Raw genomic sequence first — 26538 nt, 5'->3', positions numbered from 1 at the left:
AAAGAAAGAAAGAAAGAAAGAAAGAAAGAAAGAAAGAAAGAAAGAAAGAAAGAAAGAAAGAAAGAGAAAGAAAGAAAGAAAGAAAGAAAGAAAGAAGAAAGAAAAAATGCTGTATGTATTCAGAGACTAGACAGGTCACATTGGCTGGTGTCCTCTGTGATCTGAATGGCTAATGGAGGCAGTGGGTGTTGCAAAGGACTTTATGCCTCAGCTAGAGTGGCAACAGCTTTTAGAGATGAGTGTGTCGAGTCTTACATAGTTTATTGGATGAAGTATGGGTGAAGAATCTTCAGCATCATTTTTCAGTCACTACTGTCATCATCAAGTGCCACAATAAACATTAATTGAGCAGACTTTACCCTCTTGTAGGAGAAGCAAAGCAAGCACAGAAGTAGCTGAAGGGCTGGTGCAGGAGAGCAGGTGACGGTAGCATCAAGTCAGAGGGAAAGTGAGGGTTGAGGAGGTGAGAGAAGGCATCCTGGAGGAGGTGTACTTGAGTGGACCCCTGAAGGAAGATTAGGGTTTAGATTAATGGAGAAAAGAGTAAGGGCACCTTCCATGGTCCCACTGGGGCACAAAGGTGGAGGCAGGCAAGGCAAACGCGATTAAGTGAGGAAACCTTCAGACTGGGAGCAAAGAGTATGCAATAGGGTTATCTGGATGATGAAGCTGGAGAGGCCAGTAGTGTTATTGTTGCAAAGGAGTCATTTTGGAACAAAGTAGAAAGGCACTGTAGATTTGTCTGTTTGGGGCGTGATAGGAGTACAGGCAAGGAGGAAAAGGCGAAGAGAGAAATGTTGAAGTTCTACAGCCTTCATTCTCTCAGGTTAGGATGACCAACATGTCTATCCCAGTCCTACAACACACGCTGTTGGAAAGGCCCAACCAGTCAACACGATGTGAGCAGGGTTCTGAAATAGTGTTGACCTCCCTTGTGAAACAGAAGGGAGTAAGGCCAGCTTGCTATCCCAGCTTCTAGCACAGGTGCAGACAGAGCTGGGACTTCTGCTTCAGAGGCAACAACCTTTAGATGCTGATCTGTCACTGAATCAGTCCTAGGAAAACGTGACAATTGCAGAAATCTTAAAAAACAGCACAAGATTGAGTTGTTCTCAAGGCCATTATTTTGGTGGTTGCTACTTGGCCACTCAGTTGGATTCTATTTTTAAAAAAGATTTATTTATTTATACATACAGAACTGAGGTACAGATCAGAGGTGCAGGGGATGAGAGGATCTGCCAGAGACAGAGTGGGGAGCAGAACAGGCAGACCAACTGAAATAGACTGTGAGGGGAGCAGCAGGCAGGCCAGGAGAGGTCTGCCATGCCATGTGGGTCACCTCCAGGGCTGGGGATCGAACTCCAGCTGCAGTGGCTGTGATAGCCTCATAGTGTTGTGCTTCAACCTATTGCACCACCAGGGAGGGCCCCACATGGATTCTTTTTACTGACTTCCTGCAGCAAAAGGAGATCAGCACAGGCTGCTACATTTATATTATTATCAGGAGGCAGATGTTTTCTTTTTTTCTCTGGGGTTTAGAATTATGCAAATGAAGACATGAAAACAAAAGCTCAGTGAGGTGGGGGAGGATTGAGTTTAAGAATCCAGGCAATTTCCAAAGCTCCTTAAGACACCCCTCTCAGTTTTTACTAACAGCTCTCTTGGCTCCTCACCAGTCTATTTAGAATTTGGCACTTCTTCAGAACCTTCCAGCCAAAGACCTGAAAGTTTATTCTAAAGTTCCTAGCCTGGCCTCATTTTGCAAGTGGAGAAATCAAGGCACATAATAAGAACTTCCAGTCCCTGTGGGCTGACCTTGAGTCTTGACAAGCGGCTCACACCCCCCTCCACTCCCCCCCCTAATCCTGCCTACGCTCCTCTTAATCTTCCCTCTGCTGCCTACAATCTCGCCTGAAAAGAAAAGGGTAGATATGACCCACTTAAGAAGTGGGCTCCCAGGTCTGTCCCCCGACCCCCACCCTGTGACCCCGTGCTATTATCTGGAGGGCAATAGGACCGAGCGAGCTTCAAACCTGAGGCCACGGGAAACACACCTGCCTACCGCGTGGGTTGAGTGAGTGTGGGAGCTGGAAGCGAGCTAGTCGGGGAGGATGAGGTAGAGGTGGGCGTCCGCTGCTGGTTGCGAAGAGGAAAGCTGTGGCTTCCTCTGGGCTCCGGTGGACGTCGTGGCCACCAGTGGGTCTGAAGATCGGCTCAAGTCGCGCCTGTGCACGCGGGGCGCCCTTCCATTGCCTGCCCAGACACTCTCAGGCTGCTTCTCCTTTGGATGCAGTTGTCCCTCCCATTCCGTGCGCCGTCGCTCTCCTGGCGCCTCAGTCCCAGGAGCTACTGACCTCTCACCGCTACAACTGAGGGCCGGGCAGGACTGGGGCCGCAGAAGGCGCCCAAGAGTTTGGCAACATCTGGCCAGCCGGCTGGCGCCCGGCACATCAAGCCTCTGGCTAGCAAAGTTTCTCCAAGGAAAAGAAACCCCTCCAGCTTTTTCTTATCATGTAGCGCGCGCGCGCGCGCGCGCTCTGACTCTCCCTCCCCGGAGACTGCGCCCAGCTCTGGGGACAGGGTGGTGACACATTCCTGCCCCCTGCCCGGCTGTCCTAGGGGCGGAGCTTGGGGAATCCGAGGAGCCACCCAGAGCCACCCAGGGCTCAGCGCCCGTCGGGCAAGAGCCCTGGCCAGCAGGGGAGCGGGCGAGCCACTAGCTACAACCCAGCGATAGCTGGGGTTCCCAGGCACGGAAGTGAATCCCTGAAGGGACGCTCAGGCTGCGCCCCCTCTTCTGCCTTGGCTCAGCTCTCGGCTGAGTTAGGAGGACACACTGCTCGGAAGTGCCCGCCAAGAACTGCTGGGTGTCCGTGCCTCGACTGAGTGGCAACTTCACTGCCTGGGGGCTACAGACCAAGGAGCCGGCCAAGAAAAAAGCTGTTCCCATGGCTTTTCCTGTGCCTGGAATGGGACTGCGGATTGGGCGCTGGGAGGCTTGCTATTGCCTAGTCCAAGTTGCACAGCACTTACCTTATTGACTGGAATCCTGGGCCAATCAAGAGTCAAGTTCAAAGTGGTGCTGCTGAGTTTACCATCCCAGACTCCAACTAACCGCTGGAAAAGAGGGACTTTCTGCCCTAAGTAGTACTTCTGGGATTGGACTTGACAGCTCTCATCAACACTTGCTCTGCAGTAGAGACAGGATTATTGTGGGGGTACAGGGGCGGCTGCTCTGAAGACCAGACTACAACTCCCAGAAGCTGGACAATGGACCAAGTTTATGAAATCCCCGAGGAGACAAACGTGGATCCGACTTCGTCTCTGGAGGAAGATGTCATCCGCGGGTCCAACCCCCGGTTTACCTTTCCATTTGGGATCCTCTTCTCCACCTTTTTGTATTGTGGGGAAGCTGCATCTGCTTTGTATATGGTTAGAATATATCGAAAGAATAGTGAAACCTATTGGATGGCGTACACATTTTCCTTCTTTATGTTTTCATCCATTATGGTCCAGTTGACCCTCATTTTTGTCCACCGAGATCTGGCCAAAGACAAGCCACTATCATTGTTTATGCATCTAATCCTCTTGGGACCTGTTATCAGGTGAGCAACTTTTTAATCTCTTCTCCCTCTCCTCTTCCCAGATTTGTATAGATAAAGATGAAGCTAATATGACAAGACTGACTCTGTACTTCCAATCTAATTGTAGCTCCCCTTCCCTCTTACCAGCCTCCCACAAATCTTATCTTAAATTGACACTACCACGATGAATAATGTGGCATGTTCCCATGTTCCGAAACGATGTATGGGACCATTGTAAGATTTCATTAGACAATGTGGCTCTCAGGATTCAGGTTGTGAAAACTGGTATGGGACTGACTGACATGGTTACTCTGTGTACTTCAGAGTGTGTTATTTGGATTTACCTTTTACACACTATACATTGGATGAAAGTTCCTCCCCCGCTCCATCCCATCTCACATTTAGTTTCTTTACCCTGAGCTGCCTGGGGCGGCAACACTGCCATTTTCAAATTTTCCAGTTATTTAACATCTAGAAAATATTTTAAGCCCTTTGTGATCATCTGGTACACCAACCCATTGTAATTCATTTTCCTCTGTCAGTTCATCAGTCTCCTATTTATTCATATATATTTTTCAGCAGTAAAGGTACAGGGTTAGCAGGGGGCAAAGGAAGATAGTTCATCTCTCCATCTGATGCTGTAACAAAATATAATATTACCAAGCCCTTTCATTCAGATTGTCTTGATAGGACAAGAATGAGCCTTATCCAAGGGAGACAGGCATCTGTGTCGGCAGTCTCATCTGGACACTGTGGGATCTTCAAGGTAGGGAGATATTGCAAAACTTATGAGCTCAGGAGGAAAGAATGGGCCAGGTTTGTCTTGATTACATGAGGCAGGAACCTGCAGGCAGCTAAGGAATATGGGTCAGAGTGTTGGTGTTGTAATTGCAATGGGAAGATATTTCATACTTCAAGAACTAAATACAGTCTGAAATGGATTGAGGAAGAAACTCCCTTCTTATTTTTTTAATGATGTATATTTAAACAGCAAGAAACAGAGTAGGTTTTATTAGGGAACATATGGGATAGCAACAGAGATGGTGGCCTGCAATTAAGAAGACTTGGAATCTAGCCTTTCTCTGTCATTGACTAGTTGCATGGCCTTGTTGAAATGTCTGAAGATGCCTTGGGCCTCGGTTCCTTCACCTGTCAAATAAATGGTTTGGATTAAATCATGGGTCTCAAGCTCAAGTGCTTATTGGGGCCAGACAGTTATCATAAATGAATGACATAGGTTAGGTATGAGAAAATCAATAACTTGCATATGTGATGATAAATGACAATGAGGCCAAAATGTTGTAGAAGTGAGGAGAGTAGTGAATACTCTGTGATTTCCAGTCCACACAATTTGCCTTGAGGGGACAGCTCCAGCCCATTGTTTTCCTGTTGAAATTCAGACCCAATATTGCCAGATCCCCCAACTTCTAAGGAGAGACCCCCCCCAAGACATGATTATATCACAATTTTTTTGTGTTGGCAGATAGTTAAATAAAAACATGGTATGATCCAAACCACATCTGTTGGTCAGATGTGACTCAGTTGGCATATATACAAATTTTGGACTAGGTAACCTAAAGGTTCCTTCCAGTTCTAAATCTTTGAAGTTAGGCTGTAAAAGGAAGACCTCATCTTGAACTTGAAAGCAAGAAATGTAGAGATGTCACAAGAAGAACAAGTAAGCCATTTTTCTCTCCCTTTTCAAGTGCAATGTATCCAGCTGCCTGGAAGAACAATCTCAAGATGCAAATTTCAGCTAGTAATGTCCCAGTCCTTGGTTGTGACTTCCCTGGTATGCTTTGTTGGCCTCCCACCCATCTTTGATTTGAACCCTCTAGATGGAGTACTGAGTACTGGGTTTTATTTTTGTCTTTAGCTTCCAACAGAAATCATTGGAAAGTATATATCATCTCATTCAGCTAACCTACAGCAGAGAAAAATACTTAAAAACTCATAAGTTATATCCTTGATATTCTTATTCTCAAGGCAAATTATTGTTTAGGTATATAGGATCTTGACAAATGCTAATAGGCACATGAAGGTGTTTGGAGGGCCAGGCTCCCTTAAATGAAATGAAAACCCACTTCTGGAAATGAAAATATACTCTTGCTTAAGGAAAGTAGACACTCTTACTTGAGCCAGTCAATAACCTTAAGAAGAGAAGTGTAATTGGAAGGCTTCATGCTTCCAACATTTTATTCACCAACATTTTCCTTAAATAGAAAGAGAGAGAATGTCACATTTTCTTCTTAGTTCTTTTGTTCTGTCTTTTTCTCTCCTGGGTTCCAGAGTTTGTCTCTAGAAAGTCAGTTTTTCAAACTATGTACTTCGGACTGGTATGCTTGTACCAATCTTAGAGGGGTCCCATGGAGAAAGGCAACCAGTACAAATTCCAAACCTTCCTATTGGGAGTCAAGGCCTAGAGAGCATATTAATCTCTGGCCTTTTTTCTGTTAAATTACATTGCTATTATGTACCCCCATCATTTCTCACCCTGCATTCTTTTCTTCATTTTCACTGTTTCATTTACTTAGAAAATATTTTATCAAATCCCCACTATGTGATACGGGCTGTGGGCAAGACAAATACAGCCCCTGGCCTCAGTCTGTCATCAGCAAAGATGCCTTCATTTTCACCACAAACGTTCTTACTTGACATAAAAAATAGTCCCTAGTTTCCATTCATCTCAGGATGAATGGAGGAAGTGGTAACTTAACTGTTCCAAAACAAGATGTTCTAGCTGTTTCTTTTCTATTTACCACATCAGAACTGCTAAAGACTTCTAATTTATATGGGGGAGATGGGAGAGGATCACAGCAGGAAATGTGGCCTTACCACTTTTTCAAGGATATTCTTGTGAGGATGTTTTCCTCTTTGTGAGGAAGGCATCAACCTTAAATGGCTGTTGTCACCACACAGGTCAAGATACCCCCAAATCTTGTGGTTCCCTACATTCATTCACTTCCGAGATCTCAAGTCTTTTAAGTACTTTTGTTGTTGTCTTTCCTGTATATATCAGAGGGTTTTTCTAGATCCCTTTTAGGATTTTTGACTGAAAAACTTAATAGTTATAGGCTCTGTGTTGAAGAAGCAGAACTCAAATGCCCCAACTATGGAGTTGAACACTTTGAACAGGGAATGCTTTACATCGGAGAGTTGAGGTGTTATGTAAACCAGTACCTTTTTTGGAAACTCCGTCATTCTCTCTCAACACATTACTTATTTAATATATTAATATTTAACTTTTCTACCACAGGCCTGTCCTCAAGTAGACAAAGCAATCCCTTAAGTCCTCAAAGAAATACTTCTAGTGCTATGGGTTGGTCACTGACCGACAGAACAAAAAAGGGTTTAGACTCAAGTAGAAGACATCAAGTAGAAGACATGACCACGTCTTTGATTCAAGTAAAATGGGTAGAGACATGAAAGCTATGGAAAAAGGCAGCACAACCCTCTGAGTTTTGTTTTTCCCTTCATTACAACCTCCCTTTCTGGGACAACTTTAGTTAAGTTCCCGTGATGCTTTACTTCTGCAGATGTTTGGAGGCCATGATTAAGTACCTCACACTATGGAAGAAAGAGGGGCAGGAGGAGCCCTATGTCAGCCTCACCCGAAAGAAGATGCTAATAAATGGCGAGGAGGTGCTGATAGAATGGGAGGTAGGCCACTCCATCCGGACCCTGGCCATGCACCGCAATGCCTACAAACGTATGTCACAGATCCAAGCCTTCCTGGGCTCCGTGCCTCAGCTGACCTATCAGCTCTATGTGACCCTGATCTCTGCAGAGGTCCCCTTGGGGAGAGGTGAGTGGGGTCAGGAGAGGGAGGGCTTCATTTAAATAATGGTCTTAAAAAATCTAGACTTGAGTTGTCCAATCACTGGCTGCAAGCTCCATATGGCTATTTATATTAAAATGAAATAAATATAAAAATTTATTTTCCGAATCATGCTAGCCATATTTCAAGTGCTTAGTAGTCATATGAGGCTAGAGGTTTTACAGAACATGTCTGTCACACAGAAAATTCTATTGGACAGCACTGGGAAATAAAGAACTTGGTGAGCCACACCTCATAGGCTTGCCAGATTTCTTAAACAGAGGTAAAGCTATTTAGAATAAACATGTCACAATTAAACCCTCTCGGCATCATAAGAACTAGTAATAGCAGCAACAAGTGGGACAGTTTTCCTAGCGCGGAGTATTTCAATTCTACTACAAATTTTTGGTTCTGTTTGTTTGGTTTTCGTTTAAGGATCACTGTCTTTAAATGAGAATTTTGCAGATATTACTGATCACAAGAAGACATATTCCTGGGTAAAATTTCCTTTTGAAAATTATATTCCCACTTCAGACCTGAATCAATCTGTGGGGAGGCCAGGGATCTCTATTTTTGGAACGTACCCCAGTCGATGATGAGTCACATTTGGGGAGTACTAATTTAATCACCTCTTCCATTTCCAATGGGGAGAAAGAAAAGGGGGTGTGGGATGAATACTGATGAGAGACAGGCCTGGCCCCAGTTTTGATCTTCTCTGTGATCTTTGAAGGAAGTTACCAAAGAGGTCACTGCCTTAATTTCCCTCTTGTAAAAGAAGTATCCTGATATGAGTAAGAACTGGAGCAGAGGATGAAAAGCAAGTCAGTTTTTCAAGCTGAGATAAAGTGCTGTTAATGAGTTTTAACAGCCTGACAGTGACTTCATATGCTTGGGTTGCAGCTGGTCCAGCTGGGTAGAGCTTTGGACTTCGTTCTTATTAGATGCTGACCCTGTCCCTCAAGCTTTATGTCTTGAATAAATGTAAGGGAGAAATTTGCTCTCTTTCTCTTTTTCTCCACTAAGAATTGTTTGTATAGTTCTGTTGGTCTTGAAGCTTTTTACAGACCTAGAACTGATAGGAATGTAAGGAGGAAAATGTTGGCAGAGCTCTGGCATAACCTTGACTGGCATCTGGACTTAGATACCGAAAGGCCTGTGGAAGCGCATGCGCCTTGGGGGAACGCTCTCGAGTGCCGGGTCTGAGCTCCAAGAATGTGAGAAAATAGGTCTTGCAAGCAAGAAGCCAGGTCTGAGAAAGATAGCCAAAGAGCTTATCAAGAGAAGTGTCCGGGTGTGTGTGAGTGCATGGCCATCTGGGGCTGGACAGGGTGTACCCAGAATTAGAACAACAGATACAGAGTTAGAATGAGTCAATATGCTATTGTTACTGCTTGAGACTGTCTAGATAGATTAAGTCAATGTGCTATTGTTTCAACTTAATAATACGGAGTATTTAAGGAACACGCTACAAAATAAAGATTCACTACATATTGGACATAGCAGTCATTCCTCTGGTTTGTCCTTCACAGGCGCGCCCCAGTTCTCGGACCCAGTAGAGGTACACAGAAAATATATCTGGATTTGATGATGCTGAGAATTTTGAGGGTCATTAAACTATTTTAAAATGTATACATTACAAAAGTTGTACATGATGCAGATTGACTGACCAGAAAGTTTCTTGAAAGATATGCAAGAAATGATTTATCTCAGAGGAAGTGGAAATGAGAAGTCAACTGACTTTTACTTTTTACTTTACATCTTTCTATGTGGTTTGAAATGTTTGAAATAGCAGTACCATGCACTACTATTTTTGGTTCTCATTTTTTATTATAAAAATCAGAAATGGTTATGTTTAAGATTCAAAACTGTACAGAATATGTATAAAATAGGAGATATAATCTCACTCCCCAAAGGTAGCCTTCCAGATTTCTTTTTATATGGAATATAAAAATATATACAACAAATATATATATATATATACACACACACACACTCATATATGACATATATATGTATACAGAACACATACATATATTTGCCCCCAAAATTTCTGTGTTAAACCTCCTTTTCAATCTTATCGAAGTATGGCAAAATATATTTCTTCAATGATTTTGTGTGTGTGTATATACACATATATATGGAATAGACTTTATGAATTGGACCACTTTTTCCCTAATCTTCTCTTGCTAGGGTTAAAGATTGTTTCTATTTTTTCCCATGCAATTTTTTTTTCTAATTGAAAACTAAATTCCAGGGAACATCTTTATAAGTATCTGTGCACTGGATGAGACTTTGTAGGATAAATTCATAGCAGTGGAATTGCTGAAGTGAAGGGTATGCAGATCTAGAAATTTATCATTGTTAGCAATAAACCCTCCCAAAAAGTTTGTATGAGTTTATATTCCCATCAACAATGAGTGAATGTGCCTTTATCGTCATATATCATAAACTAAATATTATTTAGTTGTGCAATTATAAAATATCTGATTATTTTTATAATTTGCTTTCTTTCAGTGTAAGTGAAACAGCACCTTTTCATGTTTGGTCATTGTGTGCATTCTTTAAATCTCATATATATTTATATATTTTACCCATTAAAAATATTTATTTTTATACAGAAAAACTGTAGTATAGGCCAGAAGTGCAGGGGGTGAGAGGATTCACCAGAGACAGATTGGGGAGCAGAACATAGCTAAAGGGAATAGCAGGCGAGACAGGAGAGGTCTGTTGCACCCTGTGGTTTACCTCCCTGGCTGTATGGAACTCAGGCAGTAGGGCTGAAAGCGCTGAGACTTAACTGCTAGGCCACCAAGGAGCCTCTTTTACCCATATTTTTCTAGTGGGTGTTTGTATTTTTCTTATTAATTTGTAGGAGCTATTTACTTAATATTGCTATTAATCCTTTGTTGTGGATTTAGTGTGTATGTATATATGTGTGTGTGTATATAATTTTGTATGTGTGTACATACACACTACATGTGTGCCATGCATACACTACATGTTGGATATACATGTGCAACATGTTACGTGTAATATGCACAAAATATCCTGGCATATTAAATTGTATTTAAATTCTTTACTGTTCTTAGATCTTGTGCCTTTCTTACCCAGTTCCTTCACAACTCGTATGTGGTAGAGCAATTTAGCCTGGTCTTTCAAATAGATAAATTTCCACGACCAACTTCTCAATTCTCCCATCAAGACAAAACAGTACAAAAAGAAAAGAACATTTCATTGATATTTTGACGGATAATGCATTAAATTACTAGGTTATTTTGGAGGGAATTTGCATCTAGATGGAATCAATCAATTGATATTAGAAGATACTATTTCTTTCCAATTCATAATATATTTTTAGCCAAATTTATTACGATACGATTGACAAGCAAAATATACAAGAACTTGGGTACAGGCCAGGTGTGTAGGGGTTGGGAGGCAGTGTGGGGAGCAGAACAGGTGGATTGACTGAAACACACTGCTAAAGGGAGCAGCAGGGGAGACAGGAGAATTCTGCCATCCCACAGGTCATCTCCCAGGCAGGGGATTGAACCCATGCCACAGTGGCTGGTGATAGCTTGCTACAATTTAATATGCTGAGACTTAACCTCTGGTGCCACCAGGGAGGCCCTGTAACTATTTAATATAGACAACTTGATGATTTGGGGGAAACTCCATGAGTTTTATACATGAAACATCACCACTTAACTACTAGTCATTATTTTCAGAGAGACTTCAGTTGGTTTTCTTGTATATCTTTGCAAGGTTTAGGTTAAGTGCCAGAGTAGTTCCCAAATGAAGTAAATGCACCTACTTTTGGAAATAGGAAATGATGGCGGTGGTAGTGGTGATGATGATGTTGAAAACAGCTAGCAGGTAGCATTTAGAGATTTCTCTAAGTCCTTTACATGTAATTATTTTCATTTAATCTTCACAACAACCCTATGAGATAATTATTGTTATTATTCCCATCTTACAAGTGAGGAAACAGCTTTGAGAGGTTAAGCTACAAGCTTCCCCCAAGTTTCCATAAGTGGTGGGTGACAAAGAATGGATTGGAACCCAGGATGTCTGCCTTCAGAGCCTGTGTTCTACTATATTGCATTTACAAAGGCTGTCAGGGAAGGCCTTGTTTTCAATTGATTTCTGATTTCTCCATTGAAAACTGTCTGATGATTCCATCTCTTTCAAGGTTTTGTGAAAAACTCTTTGGTTTAGTGTTCCTCCTGTCTTTCCCCTTTCTGGGTCCCTTTTTCTCTCTGAGGCCATTCAAATCAGCATGGGTGATCACATTTATTAAAAGTGTTATGATCTCTATGGCATGAGTCTATTTTTAGGGAGACAGATGGAAGGTGTTCCTACATTTATTGGAAGCGTCGGGCTTTTTTCCTTTTATTACATCACTATCAATAAATGAATTCTAATTTTGGGAAAGCATCACCACACTTGGTCAGACTTGCTTACGCTCTCTGTTCCCAATCTACAAGGAACATTAACTCTTGAGGATGGGATTGAGTGGTCTATAGGCTAAGAATATGTGAAATCATTGTACTGTACAACTTTAAATAATATAAAGTTTTGTGTCAATTATATATCAATAGTAAATAAACATAAAACCAAGAGTAGCCACTTTAAACAGGTCCCCACCTTTGAGATTTCAATACTCTAACAGAGCTGAAAAACATCTTGCAAACAAAGCTGGGAGTTTGTTCCTTTGGGGTGTGTTTCTTTGTGCCTTTTGAGTGTTCATGGGGAGGTCTGTGACCAAAGGCATTCTGAGTCTCCTAAGGCTGGATTAGTTCGAATGGGGTTCTGTCTTGCCTCCTTCAATATTTACTCAGGAGCCTGTATCGTAAGGTGCTACTCTTTCCCTTAGTATATGTTCTTCTCAAGTTCATGATCTAATGCTATGAATACTTCTGAGACCTACTCTTTTTTAAAAAGTTAACTTTGTAAATTCCTATAACTATTGAAAGACTATAGTATATATTAATCATCACACTATAATGATAACTTAGAAAACAGAGAAACAGAAAAAAGGTCTAGAAACAGGTATAATTCTTATCAGCAAATATATATATATTTTTCTTATTCCTTCCCATTTTCTCTCTGTACATGCTCCTTGTTCGCATAGCTGTGATTTCACGTGAGTGTGCTCTTAACTGAGGCCCTCAAGTCTCCACTGTTAGCTCTTTGGTCCTGTAGCTCAGAGCATAAGTTGTGGCCACTGACACCAACTGATGACCTATTTCTTCTTTTTTTCTTCCAGTTGTGCTAATGGTCTTTTCCCTGATATCAGTTACTTATGGGGCTACCCTCTGCAATATGTTGGCCATCCAGATCAAGTATGATGAATACAAGATTCGCCTTGGGCCACTAGAAGTCCTGTGCATCACCATCTGGCGGACGTTGGAGATCACTTCCCGCCTCATGATTCTGGTGCTCTTCTCCGCCACCTTGAAACTGAAGGCTGTGCCCTTCTTATTGCTCAACTTTATCATCATCTTCTTTGAGCCTTGGGTTAAGTTCTGGAGGAGTGGTGCCCAGATGCCTAATAACATTGAAAAAAACTTCAGCCGGGTTGGCACCATGGTGGTATTGATTTCTATTACTGTTCTCTATGCTGGCATCAACTTCTCTTGTTGGTCAGCCTTGCAGTTGAAGTTGGCAGACAGGGACCTTGTTGACAAAGGTCAGAACTGGGGACACATGGGCCTGCACTATAGTGTGAGGCTGGTTGAGAATGTGATCATGGTCTTGGTTTTTAAGTTCCTTGGAGTGAAAGTATTGCTGAATTACTGTCATTCCTTGATTGCTGTGCAGCTCATTATTGCTTATCTGATTTCCATCGGCTTCATGCTCCTTTTCTTCCAGTACTTGCATCCATTGCGCTCACTCTTCACCCACAATGTAGTGGATTACCTCCAATGTGTCTGCTGCCACCAGCGCCCCCAAGGCAGGGCTGAAAATGCCCCGCCACCCTCTGAAACCGAGTCAAGGCAAAGCATTCTCTGATTATATTTTGGGTATTTAAGGATGGATTGGGGGTTGTGAAATTGAAGGGGTGGTGAAGATCCTAGGTGAGACTCCAGCAGGATGTTTACTTTAGATTTCTGGTAAGCTTACCCGTAGAAAGAACAGCCCCTCCAGATAGTTTTTTATTCCCTCAAGATTGACTGCTCTGTTTTGAATCCAGGGTGATCACTTAATGTCCAGAAGGGTCAGGATTGGGTTCACACTCCTCTCATCCAGATCAGGTGTCTGGCGGCCCTTTGGGATAACTTACCTTCTGCAACCTGGGATCTTCTAATTCTCATTTGGTTGAAGCATTACTGAACTTTCCCAGGGCCATGCTGATGACCCTGAATCCCACCAGTGTATATCCTGACTGTTCAGGGGATGTGATTGCTTGCTACCTAGGTGTGATACACAGAACACAGCCTTACTAATGTATACGTGGGGTCACCATTATAGAGCAACTCTTCAACTGAGTGTGCTCTCATCTAGGATTTTACTAGTGATCATTCCTCAAGGCCTCTCTTTTCAACAACCCTTCATAGGCACGCTGTGGAGAATGTGCAGAGAAGGATTCCTTCAAGACATAAGTCAGAAGGACGGATTTTCTCAGGGACCTGCATCCACCCCCCATTGGTTGGGTGGAGGCAGTTGAGTAGAATCTCTCACTTCATGCCTCATTATCAGAGATTCCTGGCTGTGGCTTTTCTGTGCTGTTGACATTTTACTACTTGATGTTCACCTCAGAGAAGCTGAATTGTAATTGAAAATGTTTCTAATGTGTGGAAGAAATGAAGACTGCTTTGTGTCTGCTACTCTCTTGTGTATTTTGTTGATTGATTGATTTATTTTCTTTATGGGAGAGAGGAGGCAATAATAGTTGGGACATCAGCTTCCTGCTGTTCTGGGTTGGAATGACTGTCTAACTCCCCAAGGTAAGGCAGAAGAAGAAAACTGGATCACATGATATCATCGTTGATACTGGTTTCTGTCCAAGGTTTTATTTTCTAATTAGGACATATGTTTACCCACCCTCTGGTCAGTTCCACGCCACAGTGGATGAGGTCAGGTCTCCCTTTCTCATGGAGTTCAGTGCTTACATCTCATATCAGTTGAAAAGTTTGGTGAGAAGCCAGTTGGATGTCTCTAAGGTAACCAGGGAACCAAGATGACTCTGGCCACTGCTTATGAGGACTGAGTATTCAGCATTTACCTAAGTAATGCCACCCCTTCACATACCAAAAAAAAGTGAGAAGAACCGCTAGTCACATGTACTAGTTGAGGAATTGTAAACAATCTAACCTAAGGCTTCTCATGCTCAGCTAATTTTACTGCTGGGATCATGTGAAGAATCACATGCAGCCATACCCCTCCTGAGGGGAGCAGCGGGCGGGTCAGGAGAGGTCTGCCACACCGTGTGGTCTCCTCGGGGTGGGCAGGAATCGAACTTATGCGGAAGTGGCTTAAGCTACTTAGTGCAGTGCTTTAACCCGCTGCGCCACCAGGGAGGGCTGCCTCTTTCCTCTCTTAAGTGGCAGGACTGTGCGCTAGAAGAGTTCTACCTCCTGGCATGTCTCAGATGGTGTTCCCACCTTCCATGATGATTTGGGGTTAAAAGAATTGGACACTCAGCTTGGGATAGAGTGAAGTGACTTGTTTAGGAGTAGTAGGATTTCCTTTTTTGAACCCAACTCCTTCATTTCATCTTTCATGATAAAGAAGAGATTTAGGTGGTTGTCATAAAAAGCTTATACTGCTGTCTTCTGGCTGTGTTATTCAAGATGAATTTGAATGAAATAATCTGTCAGAACTTCAAGAACATACTGCCTCTTTGGAATTCAATCAGGAATTTCTCCCCAGTGGTTAATATGCCCTCATTAAGAGTAGGAGCAGCGTGGATCTATAATTTGGTCCATTAAAACCATGTGAATCAGCTACTCCAGGGGCGGGTGCTATGGGAACATAGTTAAAGACACAAACTGAGCCAGGCAGGCCAATCAGAGTGGAGGATACACAGGGCAGAAAAGTGCTCCTTGGCCCTTACCAGGCGAGGCGTACTTTTTCCCAGGCATCCTCCCAGTCCCAGTGACTTAATATCCTGGGAATGTAAGGAGTTTAGGGCAAAGGGTGTGGGACAGCTTCGGACCTGAAAAACCTGTTGCCCTTACTCAAGGAGAAGAGATGCTAGTGATATGTTATGCAGGTGAACTGTCAGAACCTCCTATGAGTGTTGGCCTTTCTGACCCACAACAGTCTACATATACAGAAGAAGAAATTGTGAAATATGGTGGTGGGGTAGGAAAAGGGCCCCCTTCCAGCTGTGAACCATCTTTAATGGACTAGTCTAATTTTACTATATGAAATCTTTTTTTTTTTAAATGAGGTGCAGGGGTAGTGAGAGGATTCACCAGAGACAGAGTAGGGGGGCAGAACAGGCAGACTGATGAAGTACATTGCTGAGGGGAGCAGTGAGCGGGACAGGAGAGGTCTGCCGTGCTTTGTGGGTCACCTCCAGGGCCAGGGATCGAACTCTCACTGAAGCTGCTGCTGCTAGCTTGCAGTGCTGCACCTTAACCCGCTGAGCCACCAGGGAGGGCTTATTCTCTGAAATCTTAAAGCAGCGCAGAGTCTGTGTGTAGGAGCAGGTCTTACTGAGTGGGAGAGTAGCAGAGCTGGGAACAGCAAATTAGTTTTGGCAAATGAAGGCAGAACCATAAAGTTTAGGAGCTAAACCAGTGTGACAACGGCTGGTCTCATGTCATTGGAAAACCAGTAGGTGAAGTATGGGCAAGTAAGCATGTTCAGGAAATGTATAAGTGAATTAATAGTTGTCATTGCACTTGCTCCAAAAATGCTTTAAAACAATAGGCATTTGAACTATGAGATGCTGTAGGAGAATTAAATAATCACTAATATTTATGAACATTTGCTATATGTGTAGCAGGGTGCTTTATATATGGGAGTTCATTGAATCTCCAAAAGAATTCTTTGTAGTTGCTGTTATCCGCAATAGTGCAGAGGAAGATTTGAAGGCATAGAAAAGTAAAGTGACCTGACCAAGTTCCCAGCTAATGGCAAAGCCAAGATTCAATCTTAGGTACTCAGGCAAGAGCTCACATTTTTAGAAAAGATTTATTTATTTATGCATACAGAACTGGGGTTCAGAAGTACACTGCTGAGTGGAGCAGTGGGCAGGTCAGGAGAGGTCTGCCAGGCCATGTGGATCAACTCTGGGGTGGGGGCTGGAACTCATGCTGAAGTGGCTTTAGCTTCTCAGTGCTGTGCTTTAACCTGCTGCACCACCAGGGAGGGCCCGAGCTCACATTTTTTAATCATGACAGAAATCTGGATCCTTTGTGAAACAGTGGTTTTAGGACAATTTGGCGGCTATGGCTAAGTTCATAGCATGCATTCGTCATCACGATCAATCCTTATCAGGAGGCAGCTGTCATTTCACTCTGGAGAAAGAAAGGTGAAGCCTGCAAAAGTCTAGGAGGTAAACCAAGTGTGTACTCAGGCATACTAAGGGCCATTCTTTTATACCTCCTCTTGCCAACATTGCTTTTTCTCCCACCGAAAAACAGACTTCTCATAGGCAAGACCCCTAGATCTACCTGCAGTGCATGCTATGGTGATCCCTCATAGCTGTACCCCTCAAGGCCATGGTCCTCCTTAGCTCCAGAATTGATTGTTGCTTCTTGGAGAAGGGTGGGGTGAGTGGCACTAGATTATTCATTGGGACACTGCAGCCATACTTTATGGGGTCCCTTTTAAAAAAAAAAAAGATTTATTTATGTTTACATAACTGAGGTGCAGGCCAGAGGCGCCGGGGCAGTAAGGATTCACTAGAGACAGGCTGGGGGACAGAGCAGGCCGACTGACAAAGTACACTGCTGAGGGGAGCAGAGGGCGGGTCAGGAGAGGTCTGCCACGCCATGTGGGTCACCTCCCTGGCTGGGGATTGAACTTGTGCTGCAGTGGCTTCTAGAGCTTCATAATGCTGTGCTTTAACCCATTGTGCCACAAGGGAGATCCCAGGGGTCCTGTTTTGAGAAGTCTTTTAGTAAAACACCACTGGGGGCCCTCCCTGGTGGTGCAGCGGTTTAGAGCACAGCACTAAGAAGCTAAAGCCACTTCAGCATGAGTTTGATCCCCGCCCCAGAGGTGACCCACATGGCGCGGCAGACCTCTCCTGACCCGCCCAGTGCACCCCTCAGCAGTGTACTTTGTCAGTCGGCCTGCTCTGTCCACCAGCCTGTCTCTGGTGAATCCTCTCACCACCCCTGCACCTCTGACCTGTACTCCAGTTCTGTATGCATAAATAAATAAAATCTTTAAAATTAAAAAAAAAGACCACTGGACTCTGGACATTCCAGAACATGTAACTGTCCAAAGGTGGAGATCCCCATTCACTGAAGCTTTTGCCAATGGATTCTATGACAATTTTCAGGGGACACACATGTCCATAATCTTATCATGCCTTAACTCTTGAAGCACTGGCAGTCAATATGTAAATGATGGGAAAACGAATAAACATATATATTTTTTAAATCTTGAGTTTTTCTCTGCTCTCTTTATTTCCAAAGGTCCCCTTTTTGTTTTCTATTCCTTTAAAAAATAGCAACCCATTCTTGTTTACATCTTATTGCTAGAAATACTGTTTTAAAAATTCTTTTCTTCTCCCTATGCCGTAGACACCTGGTATACTCTCACCTCACCATTTAACATAGCCATTCATTGCTGTGGCAACCAGATTCTCGCAGGTGTATTCAAACAGTCTCTCATTATGCCCTAGGGTGCCTCTGACCCACAGAGGTCTGCTGGGTGAGCCACTCTTCACTTCAGTGGATGCAATCTTCAAGTGCCCAGTAGTTGTTTGCTTCGACTAGTGAGGTGTGGGAGCTAGTGGACTGGTACTCTCCATTTTCATATATCTGGAGAATAGTTCTGAGGTAGGTTCTACACTGCTTCTGAGAAGGTACTGGCAAAACAGAACCCCAGCCACCAACAGCAACCACGAACTTGCCAGTGAACCCTATTGTTCCTTCCCTGTTTTAATACCCCAGGCCCCTAAACTCTCGGGTTACTTCCCAAATGAAACCACCCTCAAGCAAGCCTTTGCCTCAAGCTCTACTTTCAAGAAGAAGAAAGGTACATTGAGAAGACCGGCATTATCCATTGTTGCTGTGTTTATAGTGGTTTCTTTTATGTTAAAGATTGTCTTCAGATGTGTACTGACCCTGGGCTGTCTGATCATATTTACAAGGAAATAAAAACCCAGTTGGAAGTTCAAAGCCTGTAGTTGGTGCTTATCAATTAAGACCACCCTAGAGCAATCTAGTAAGGCCATTTCTTTGGGAAATACTTGACATTAATATATTTAGATCAATATATATCTTTCTTCCTGGGCTATTCTGATTCTGCAGAGGAGACTCTTCCAATCCCTCATCTAAAAAGTACATGCCTGTCCACCCTTTTCTGCAAACTAATTGGGGAAAAAGCCAACGGTATCAGCACCCAGCATGTAAACATTCACTTAGTCTTCCTGCTAGCAGTTCAATATCCTTGTCTTCAATTGTATCTGGTATTCTTCCTGTGCAGAGGTTTTCAGTTTCAGCTTTTCCAGAAAATAAATCTCCCTTTTTTTCCCCAAGGTAAAGGACAGTTGCCATAAGCATGGAATGAGGGCTTCTGAAAATCTGCTTCCTAGACTTTCAAACTCCCGTCCCTGTTTTTAGCCCTACCTTCATGCCTACCTCCAAAGGTGTTCTCAATTCCAGAGTCCTCTTGGGGAGCAATGCTGTGTAAACTTCCTCTCACTATTGTTAGAAGGTTTATCTTTCTCCAGTTTTCACAGTAAGTTACCCATTTCACTATTTGCTTTCCACCTTTCAAAATACAGATGATGCCATCTTCCTTCATGTTTTCTTGGTTTTTATGGGTTATTTCTTTTTTAAAAAACCCATTCACTGTCATTTTTTACATGTTCTTCATACTTATTTGGGTTACTAATGCCTTGAGTTTTGTTATTATTTTGAAATTTGTAGAGATTGTCTATTAGTGTCATTTAAGTATGACTTGGGGAAGGAGCAAAATCAAATTCATGTGTTCAATCTGCCATCTTTAAGTAGAGCCATGCATGGCTTCGTAATTTAAAATACATATTTTTACATAGGAGTAAAAATTTTCAGGAGAGTAAAAGTCTAGTGGAAAACATCTTTTGGACTCTGAAATCTTCCAGAACCATTCAAATTGTACCTTCAGACCACCACTGAAACATCCACTCAGTTCTGGGGTAAACCTTTTTTTTTTTTTTCTTGCCTGGAATGTATGTACAATATATATACATCACTGGTACATTGTAAATTGGCTTCATATCAGAAAATACTTTCAATTCCTCTCTGCTTGCTAAGTCAGGGTCCCTGCCGAGACTTGCATGACATGATTTCAGGAAAAAGTCTCTAGGTGAAGTTTGTTCCCTTTCTTCACTTCGCCATTGCCATCTTCCCTGGTGCCTGAAATGCTTTTAAGCAAAGTCAGAGCCTTTTTTGCCCAGGACAAATTCTTTGGGAGAGGAATATGGTGAGGTGTGGTCACAAGAAGCATTTGGTGGGTGCAGTGATCACTAGGTCTCTGAGTATTTGAGGGTCAGAGACAGGGAATCTTGGGGAAGGGTTGGAAGTGCAAGGGTAAGGGGCTGTCTAGAAAAGAACATCCAGGAATACTGGTGATGAACATTTCCTCCTTCACAGTGTTATCAAAGGTGGGGAGAGAGAGCAGACCAGGGGAGTCTGAAGCTGTGGTATTTTGGATAATATTTTCTTCACACTTATGAAGAGTCAACATTTTCATTCTCAAGCTTGCTGATCTGTTCCAAGGAGACACTTAGGCAGTACACGGAAGTGAAGACAAAGTCCACAGATGAAAGAAATAACAACAGTGACACTTGTCTTTTGAGCACCTGCAATGGGTTAATTTCAAAGTTGCTAACAATGGCTAGAACAGAAAACAAGTACTTCAGAGAAGTATAAAGATGTCTGTCTAATATCATATGCTGCAGGACACGGGGCTATGTATGCACTGGGCTATGCACACCGCACACCGGCCACAGAGGCATAACAAGATCAAATGGCTGGTACGGGCAGCAGACTAGGTCGACTCATTTGCAAGCAGGCTGTCAGGGCTGTTTAGCATGTTTTGGAATCTTCTTTAGCTCCAGGCAGCTTGAGAAGTGGCTCATAACAAATCACGGCTTGCCACATGACTTCATTCCTCCTCATTGCCAGGAAACCCATTTGTTTATAACACACAGTATATAATAGGGAAAATAATGGGATGCAGGCTATGCTACATGTCAGTGGGATGCATAGTGAGGAAGGGGAAGTCTCTACTGCACCATGAAGCCCAAAGTTAATGCTTTGATCCTCGCTGGCTCAGCAGAGAGATAGAAAGAGGTCTGACCTTTCACACCTGGCTGGAGGAAATATAAGATGAATATCCCCTATGGAGGGGAATTAGCTGCCACTTAATAAAGTTACATAAGCATAAATAGAACAGTCTCACTTCCTAGTATCTATTCCAAAAACACATTGGAGAAATGTAAATGACATATGTCCAACACTATTTGTAATATCAAAAGATTAAAGAAAGAAACCCAGTACACATAGTAGTGAAATATCCAGTCATAAAATAAGGATGCAGATAAATTTCATATGCTGGCATAAAATAATCTCCAAGATATACTAAGTGATCAAAAACAAGGCAGAGATTTTTTTTATAGTATAACAACTGTTATGTGTAAAAAAGGGGAGAAATACAGAGAGACTTCTTATATTTTCAACAAGAAACATCAAAAGTATGCAGCAAACCTTAAGATCAAGTGGGGAAAGGCAAAAATAGATGATTGGATCAAGAAGATGTGATACATATACACAATGGAATACTATTCAGCAATGAAAAATATAAGCTAATGCCATTCGCAGCAACATGGATGGAGTTAGAAGGGGTTATGCTCAGAAAATAAGTCAGAAGGAAAAAGAAAACTATCATATGCTTTCACTTATAGGAGGAATATAGGAAAAGCAAATTAGGGATCAAGGGAAAATACTAACAATTTAAAAAATACAACAAAACTAAACAAAAATAATCAGATAGCTATAAATCAGAGACATTCTGCAGGGGAGGAGGAGAGAAAGGGATCAAAACACGGGTGGGAAGAGGACAAGGAATTGCACAGGTGAATTGGTGGTGGAAATTCTATGGGGATTACACCTAATGTTTAGCATATGCAAAAATATTATAAAAAATAAAATAAAACCGGGGAAAGAAAGGAACAGAGTTAATTCAAAACAAACCAAAACAGATGAACCTCACTATGTATCAAGTTGGTAACATAATCATAAAAAGGAGAGAATAGGGCTCTCCCTGTGGCGCAACGGGTTAAAGCTCTGCAATATGAAGCCCTCCAAAGCCACTGAGCATGAATTCCATCCCCCACCAGGGAGCTGACCCACATGGCGTGGCAGACCTCTCCTGACCCACCTGCTGCTCTCTTCAGTGGTGTGTTTCAGTACATCTACCTGTTCTGCTCCCCACTCTGTCTCTGGTGAATCCTCTCACCCACCACACATCTGGCCTGTATCCCAGTTCTGTAAGCATAAATAAATAAATTTCTTTAGAAAAGAGCGAGGGAATAACTTCAAGTGACTTCAAAACACAGACATCCCTAGTGATGTGTGATCAAAGGACAAAATGAACCACAAAAAAATCTTAAATTGTTTTTGGTAGTCTTACCATTTATAATAGTGTGGGAATTGTTTTTGAAATTATTATTGGCTTATTTAGAAAAAAGCTAGTAAGCATGAGGTTCATGTAGTTAGCACTCAAGGATGTTAGGTAAGAAAAAATAAAGTACAAAACAAAGTTATTGGGTAAAACTTCCATACTATTAAATTTAAAGTTTAAATAGGACAAATTCATGATATTTATTGAAAACATTTTTTCATGACTCTATCCACTGAAAAACCTGGAATCAATGACAATTCAACAGCAACAAATGGCCTTGGCACCTAGGCTTTGGTATTTAAATACCAGTTTCCATTGAAAGGAACCAGAGACCTTTAGAGAAATGCTTATCCAGGTCTGAGTCAGTAGATGTGCAAGATGAGCCTGAGATATCTCATAGCTAAAGCAAGGAAGCTATCGAAAATTACTGGAATTCTGTTAGAAGGATAATGAGTCATTTTGCAGGGTATTACACTGGTCAATGATGAGAACATTTGTGCATAAAAAGATAATGAATAGACATCTGGTTTCAGTTCAGGCATATTAAGAGCTCAGAAGTCACAATTCCATCCTTACAAAAAATTAAAAACTGAGGGTACTGAAAATGGTGGAGTAAGTAAATCCAGGGCTCTGGACCTCCACAAAATCAACTAAAAAGCTGGCAATTTGGCAAATTAATATTATAGAAACTTGAAATCTAATAAAAAACTTATACCAAGCAAGGAAAAGCTTAATGAGGAAAGAAACTGCTGTGTTACAGTCAGAGGGGGACTGGCATTATAATTAGCCTGCTCTCACCTCCATCCCTTAGCACCAGACTGGAACCAGATTATGATGATACCAACCCAAGCCAGGTGCAGTCCCTGGGCCAGAGGAAACAATATAGACCTTATTCTCAAAGAACGGTGCATGTGTACTTTCACCTGCCTGGAGGTAATCTAAATGAAGGTCACAAGGGCATGTTCAGTTTGCCCTACTTTAGGTGGTATTTAAACTAAGGTAGTTTAAAGAGTGTGGGTCACAGCAGCCTTTGGCAAGGGATATAATTTGAGACAAGCAATAAATAGACCGAAAAACTTGGAAAGAAAGGTTGGGAGAGAAGGTACATGGGAGACTAAGGAGATAAAAGTTCCTGCGCATACCCAGGAAACAAGGAGGCAATCCACATATCCAGGGCTGAACACGTGTTCTGAAAAGTCCTCAAGAACCCTGAGCTTTCACCAATATCTGATCTTCAAACTATTACAAGCAAGAAGTGAAGTTAAAGCAGGGCCTCCCTGCTTGTGCAGGGGTTATAGGCAGCACTATCAAGTTATTACCAGACTCTGCAGCATGATCAGTTGGATCCTGGGCCTGCTAAGGAGTTAACCCACATGGTGCAGCAGACCTCTCCTGTCATGCCCTCTGCTCCCCTCAGCAGTGTGCTTCAGACAATCTTCATATTCTGCTCCCTACTCTGTCTCTGGTGAATCCCTTCACTTCCCTGCACCTCTGGCCTGTACCCCAGTTCTTGTATGCATAAATTAATAAATCTTTAAGAAAAAAGATTCTTCCAGGGCACTCCCTGGTGGCGCAATGGGGAGGGGAGCAGAGCTGTGAAGCTGGTTGCCACTGCTTCAGTTCAAGTTTGATCCCTGCCCAGTGGGGTGACCCATCTGGCACAGCAGACATTTCCTGTCTCCTCCGCTGCTCCCCTCAGCAGTGTACTTCACCAATCTTCCTGTTCTGCTCCCTGCGCTATCTCTGGTGAAGCTTCTCACTACCGCTGCACCTCTGGCCTGTACCCCAGTTCTAAATAAATCTTTTAAAAATATAAAGAAAAAAGATTCTTCCTAAAAAAAAGAAAGTTAAAGCACAGTCTTGAAAGAGTAGTCTCCCTCCACAACCACCCAGAAAAAAATCCAGTCTGCAATGTTCAGGAGAATATTCCTCCTCCTCCTCCTCCTCCTCCTCCTTCTCCTCCTTTTTTTTTTTTCTGGAATTCAGCAGAAAACTCTTTGAAAACAAGATGACCACTGAGTTATTGGAAGTAGACTTCAATTGTCCCACATGGTAAAGAAGCAGACTTTAAAAAATTGTTTAGAAAAGTCACTAAACAGCGTTCCATAGCATAGAGCAGTAACAAAACCTGGAGCAAGGTAAGAATGTGAGTGCTCACCATATTCAAAATATCCAGTTTAAAACAACAAATTATAAAGCATACAAAGTAACAAGAAAATATGCTCCATATAGTCAAATGGAAGTTAATTATTAAGTGCTGCTTCCTAGACAGCCCAGGATACACTAGACAAAGAATTTAAATCAGGTGCCTTAAATATAAATAGAGCTAAAGAAAGTCATGGCCAAAAGTACTAAAGGAAACAAAGGCTAACCAACTAGGAAATATAAAATTAAAAGAAAGAAGCAATGAAAGGGAAACAGATATTGTGGAGCTGCAGAACAAAAATAATTGAAATGTAAATCCACTGGAAAGTTTAATGGCAGACTTAAGAGTCAGAAGAAAGAATTGGCAAGCTTGACGACAGGGCAAGTGGAATTGTCCAGTTTAAGCAGGAGAAAGAAAAATAAAGAAAAAAATGAGTATGACTTAAAAGCTTTGCGGGACACCAGCAAGCACATTTGGTCATGGATGAAGAGAGAAGAAGAATAGAAGCATGTTATGGGCTGAATTGTGTTCCCTCCCAAATTCATATGCTGGAGTCTCAACATCGAGTACCTAAGTATGTGATCATATTTGGAGATAAAGTCTTTAAAGAACTCAGTAAGTTAAAATGAGGCAGAGAAGATGGGGCTCTAATCCAACAGGACGGAATCCTTATAAGAAGAGGGAGAGGCACCAGCACATGCATATATAACTAAAAGGCCACGTGAAGACACAGCAAGAAGGTGGCCAGCAGAAAGTCAAGGAGAGAAAGAGAGACCTCAGGAAAAACCAACTATACCAGTACCTTGACCTTGCACTTCCAACCTCCAGAACTGTGGCAAAGTCAATTTCTGTGGTAATTTCCATGGCATCTCTAGCAAACTAATTAGATGAAAATAATAATTAGAGAAGAAATGAAAGAAAACTTCCCAAGTTTGATGAAAGAAATTGATCAAGTACATCCAAGAAGCACAATGAGCTCCAAATAAACTCAGAGACTCACACATTCTAGTCAAGTTGTCAAAAGACAAAGGAGAATTATAATATCACCAAGAGAGAATATTGATACATACAAGGCATAGAATTAGATGCCATGTGGTATCCTGGTCAGGATCCTGGGGGCAGAAAAGATGAATTAGGGAAAACTACTGAAATCTAAATAAATGATGGAGTTCACTTAATATCAATATGGCAATGTTGCTTTCTTAGTTGCTAGAACTGTATTAGAGCAATGTAAGATGTTAGAAATAGGGGAAACTGAGTGAGGAATATGAAAACTCTGTAATATCGTTCCAATTTTTCTGTAAATCTAAAACTACTCTAAAGCAAAGGGTTTATTAAACACAGAATGATTGCATTGAATTCAGACACACAAAACATTCAAAAATATATGAATTCGTAATAATTCTGAAAACAACCAACAAAAACCATCTTTGTAAACCACCACTGGGGAATCAGGAAGGAATCAACTTTTATCACAAAGAAAACGGTAAAGAGAAAAAAATGAGGGCCTACCAGGTGGCACATGGGTTGAAGCACAGCACTATGAAGCTGTCTGCAGCCACTGCAGCATGAGTTCGATCCCAGCCAGGGAGCTGACCCACATGGTGCAGCAGACCACTCCTGCCTCTCCTGCTGCTCTCCTCAGCAGTGTATTTTAGTAAATCCAAATGTTCTGCACCCCACTCTGTTTCTGGTGAATCCTCTCACCTCCCCACTCCTTTGGCCTATACCCCAGCTCTTAATGCATAAAAAAATAAAATAAATCTTTTAAAGAGAGAAAAGAAAAAAGTGAAGCATTTATCCTGCCTTTCCTATATAAATTTCCCCCCAGAGAAAGCAAATAATTGATGAGGGAAAACTCTTATTAATAGAAGAATTCCAGTTCATAATATTTGAAGAAATGTTTGCATTAGAAAAATCAATATTTTGCAACTCCAGAATACAATAATGGCTCTAAATAATGATAAGTAGGTAATAGGTTGTTGGAGATTTTATAATGCGGATGAGTAGGAATATACTGGAATCATCTGAGCCTGTGGCTGAATCTTAGCATCCACTATGAGATCGGGAGGCATAATATACTACATAATGTGATGCAGTAGGATGTGCAATTCTAATCTAATCAAACTGATAGATCAATCAGTTCAAAGGAAATTCAGGGAACAGAGGAATAAGGGAAACAATTGGCCAACTCT

At 42.1% G+C, this 26538-nt stretch overlaps 1 protein-coding gene across 1 annotated transcript; it reads left to right on the top strand.

Annotated features, from left to right (window-relative positions):
- Positions 1–3270: 3270 nt before the first annotated feature.
- XKRX (XK, Kell blood group complex subunit-related, X-linked) lies at positions 3271–13413 on the top strand. Its single transcript, XM_004685643.2, has 3 exons — positions 3271–3605; positions 7121–7389; positions 12668–13413. Exons 1-3 carry the CDS (start codon positions 3271–3273, stop codon positions 13411–13413), a joined length of 1350 nt encoding a protein of 449 aa, XP_004685700.1.
- The last annotated feature ends 13125 nt before the right edge of the window (positions 13414–26538 follow it).

Source organism: Condylura cristata, unplaced genomic scaffold, assembly GCF_000260355.1.
Source record: "Condylura cristata isolate star-nosed mole 26May11 unplaced genomic scaffold, ConCri1.0 scaffold00019, whole genome shotgun sequence".
In the NCBI taxonomy this organism is placed as follows: domain Eukaryota; kingdom Metazoa; phylum Chordata; class Mammalia; order Eulipotyphla; family Talpidae; genus Condylura; species Condylura cristata.
The sequence above is the reverse complement of the archived record's forward strand: the minus strand, read 5'-3'. Positions and strand labels throughout refer to the sequence as shown.

What these genes read in the sequence shown, in the direction of transcription:
- XKRX (XM_004685643.2), top strand. Translation starts at nt 3,271, where the DNA reads ATGGACCAAGTTTATGAAATCCCCGAGGAGACAAACGTGGATCCGACT. An exon ending in CTCTTGGGACCTGTTATCAG is followed by an intron (nt 3,606 to 7,120) that starts GTGAGCAACTTT and finishes TTACTTCTGCAG; the next exon opens with ATGTTTGGAGGCCATGATTA. An exon ending in AGAGGTCCCCTTGGGGAGAG is followed by an intron (nt 7,390 to 12,667) that starts GTGAGTGGGGTC and finishes TTTTTCTTCCAG; the next exon opens with TTGTGCTAATGGTCTTTTCC.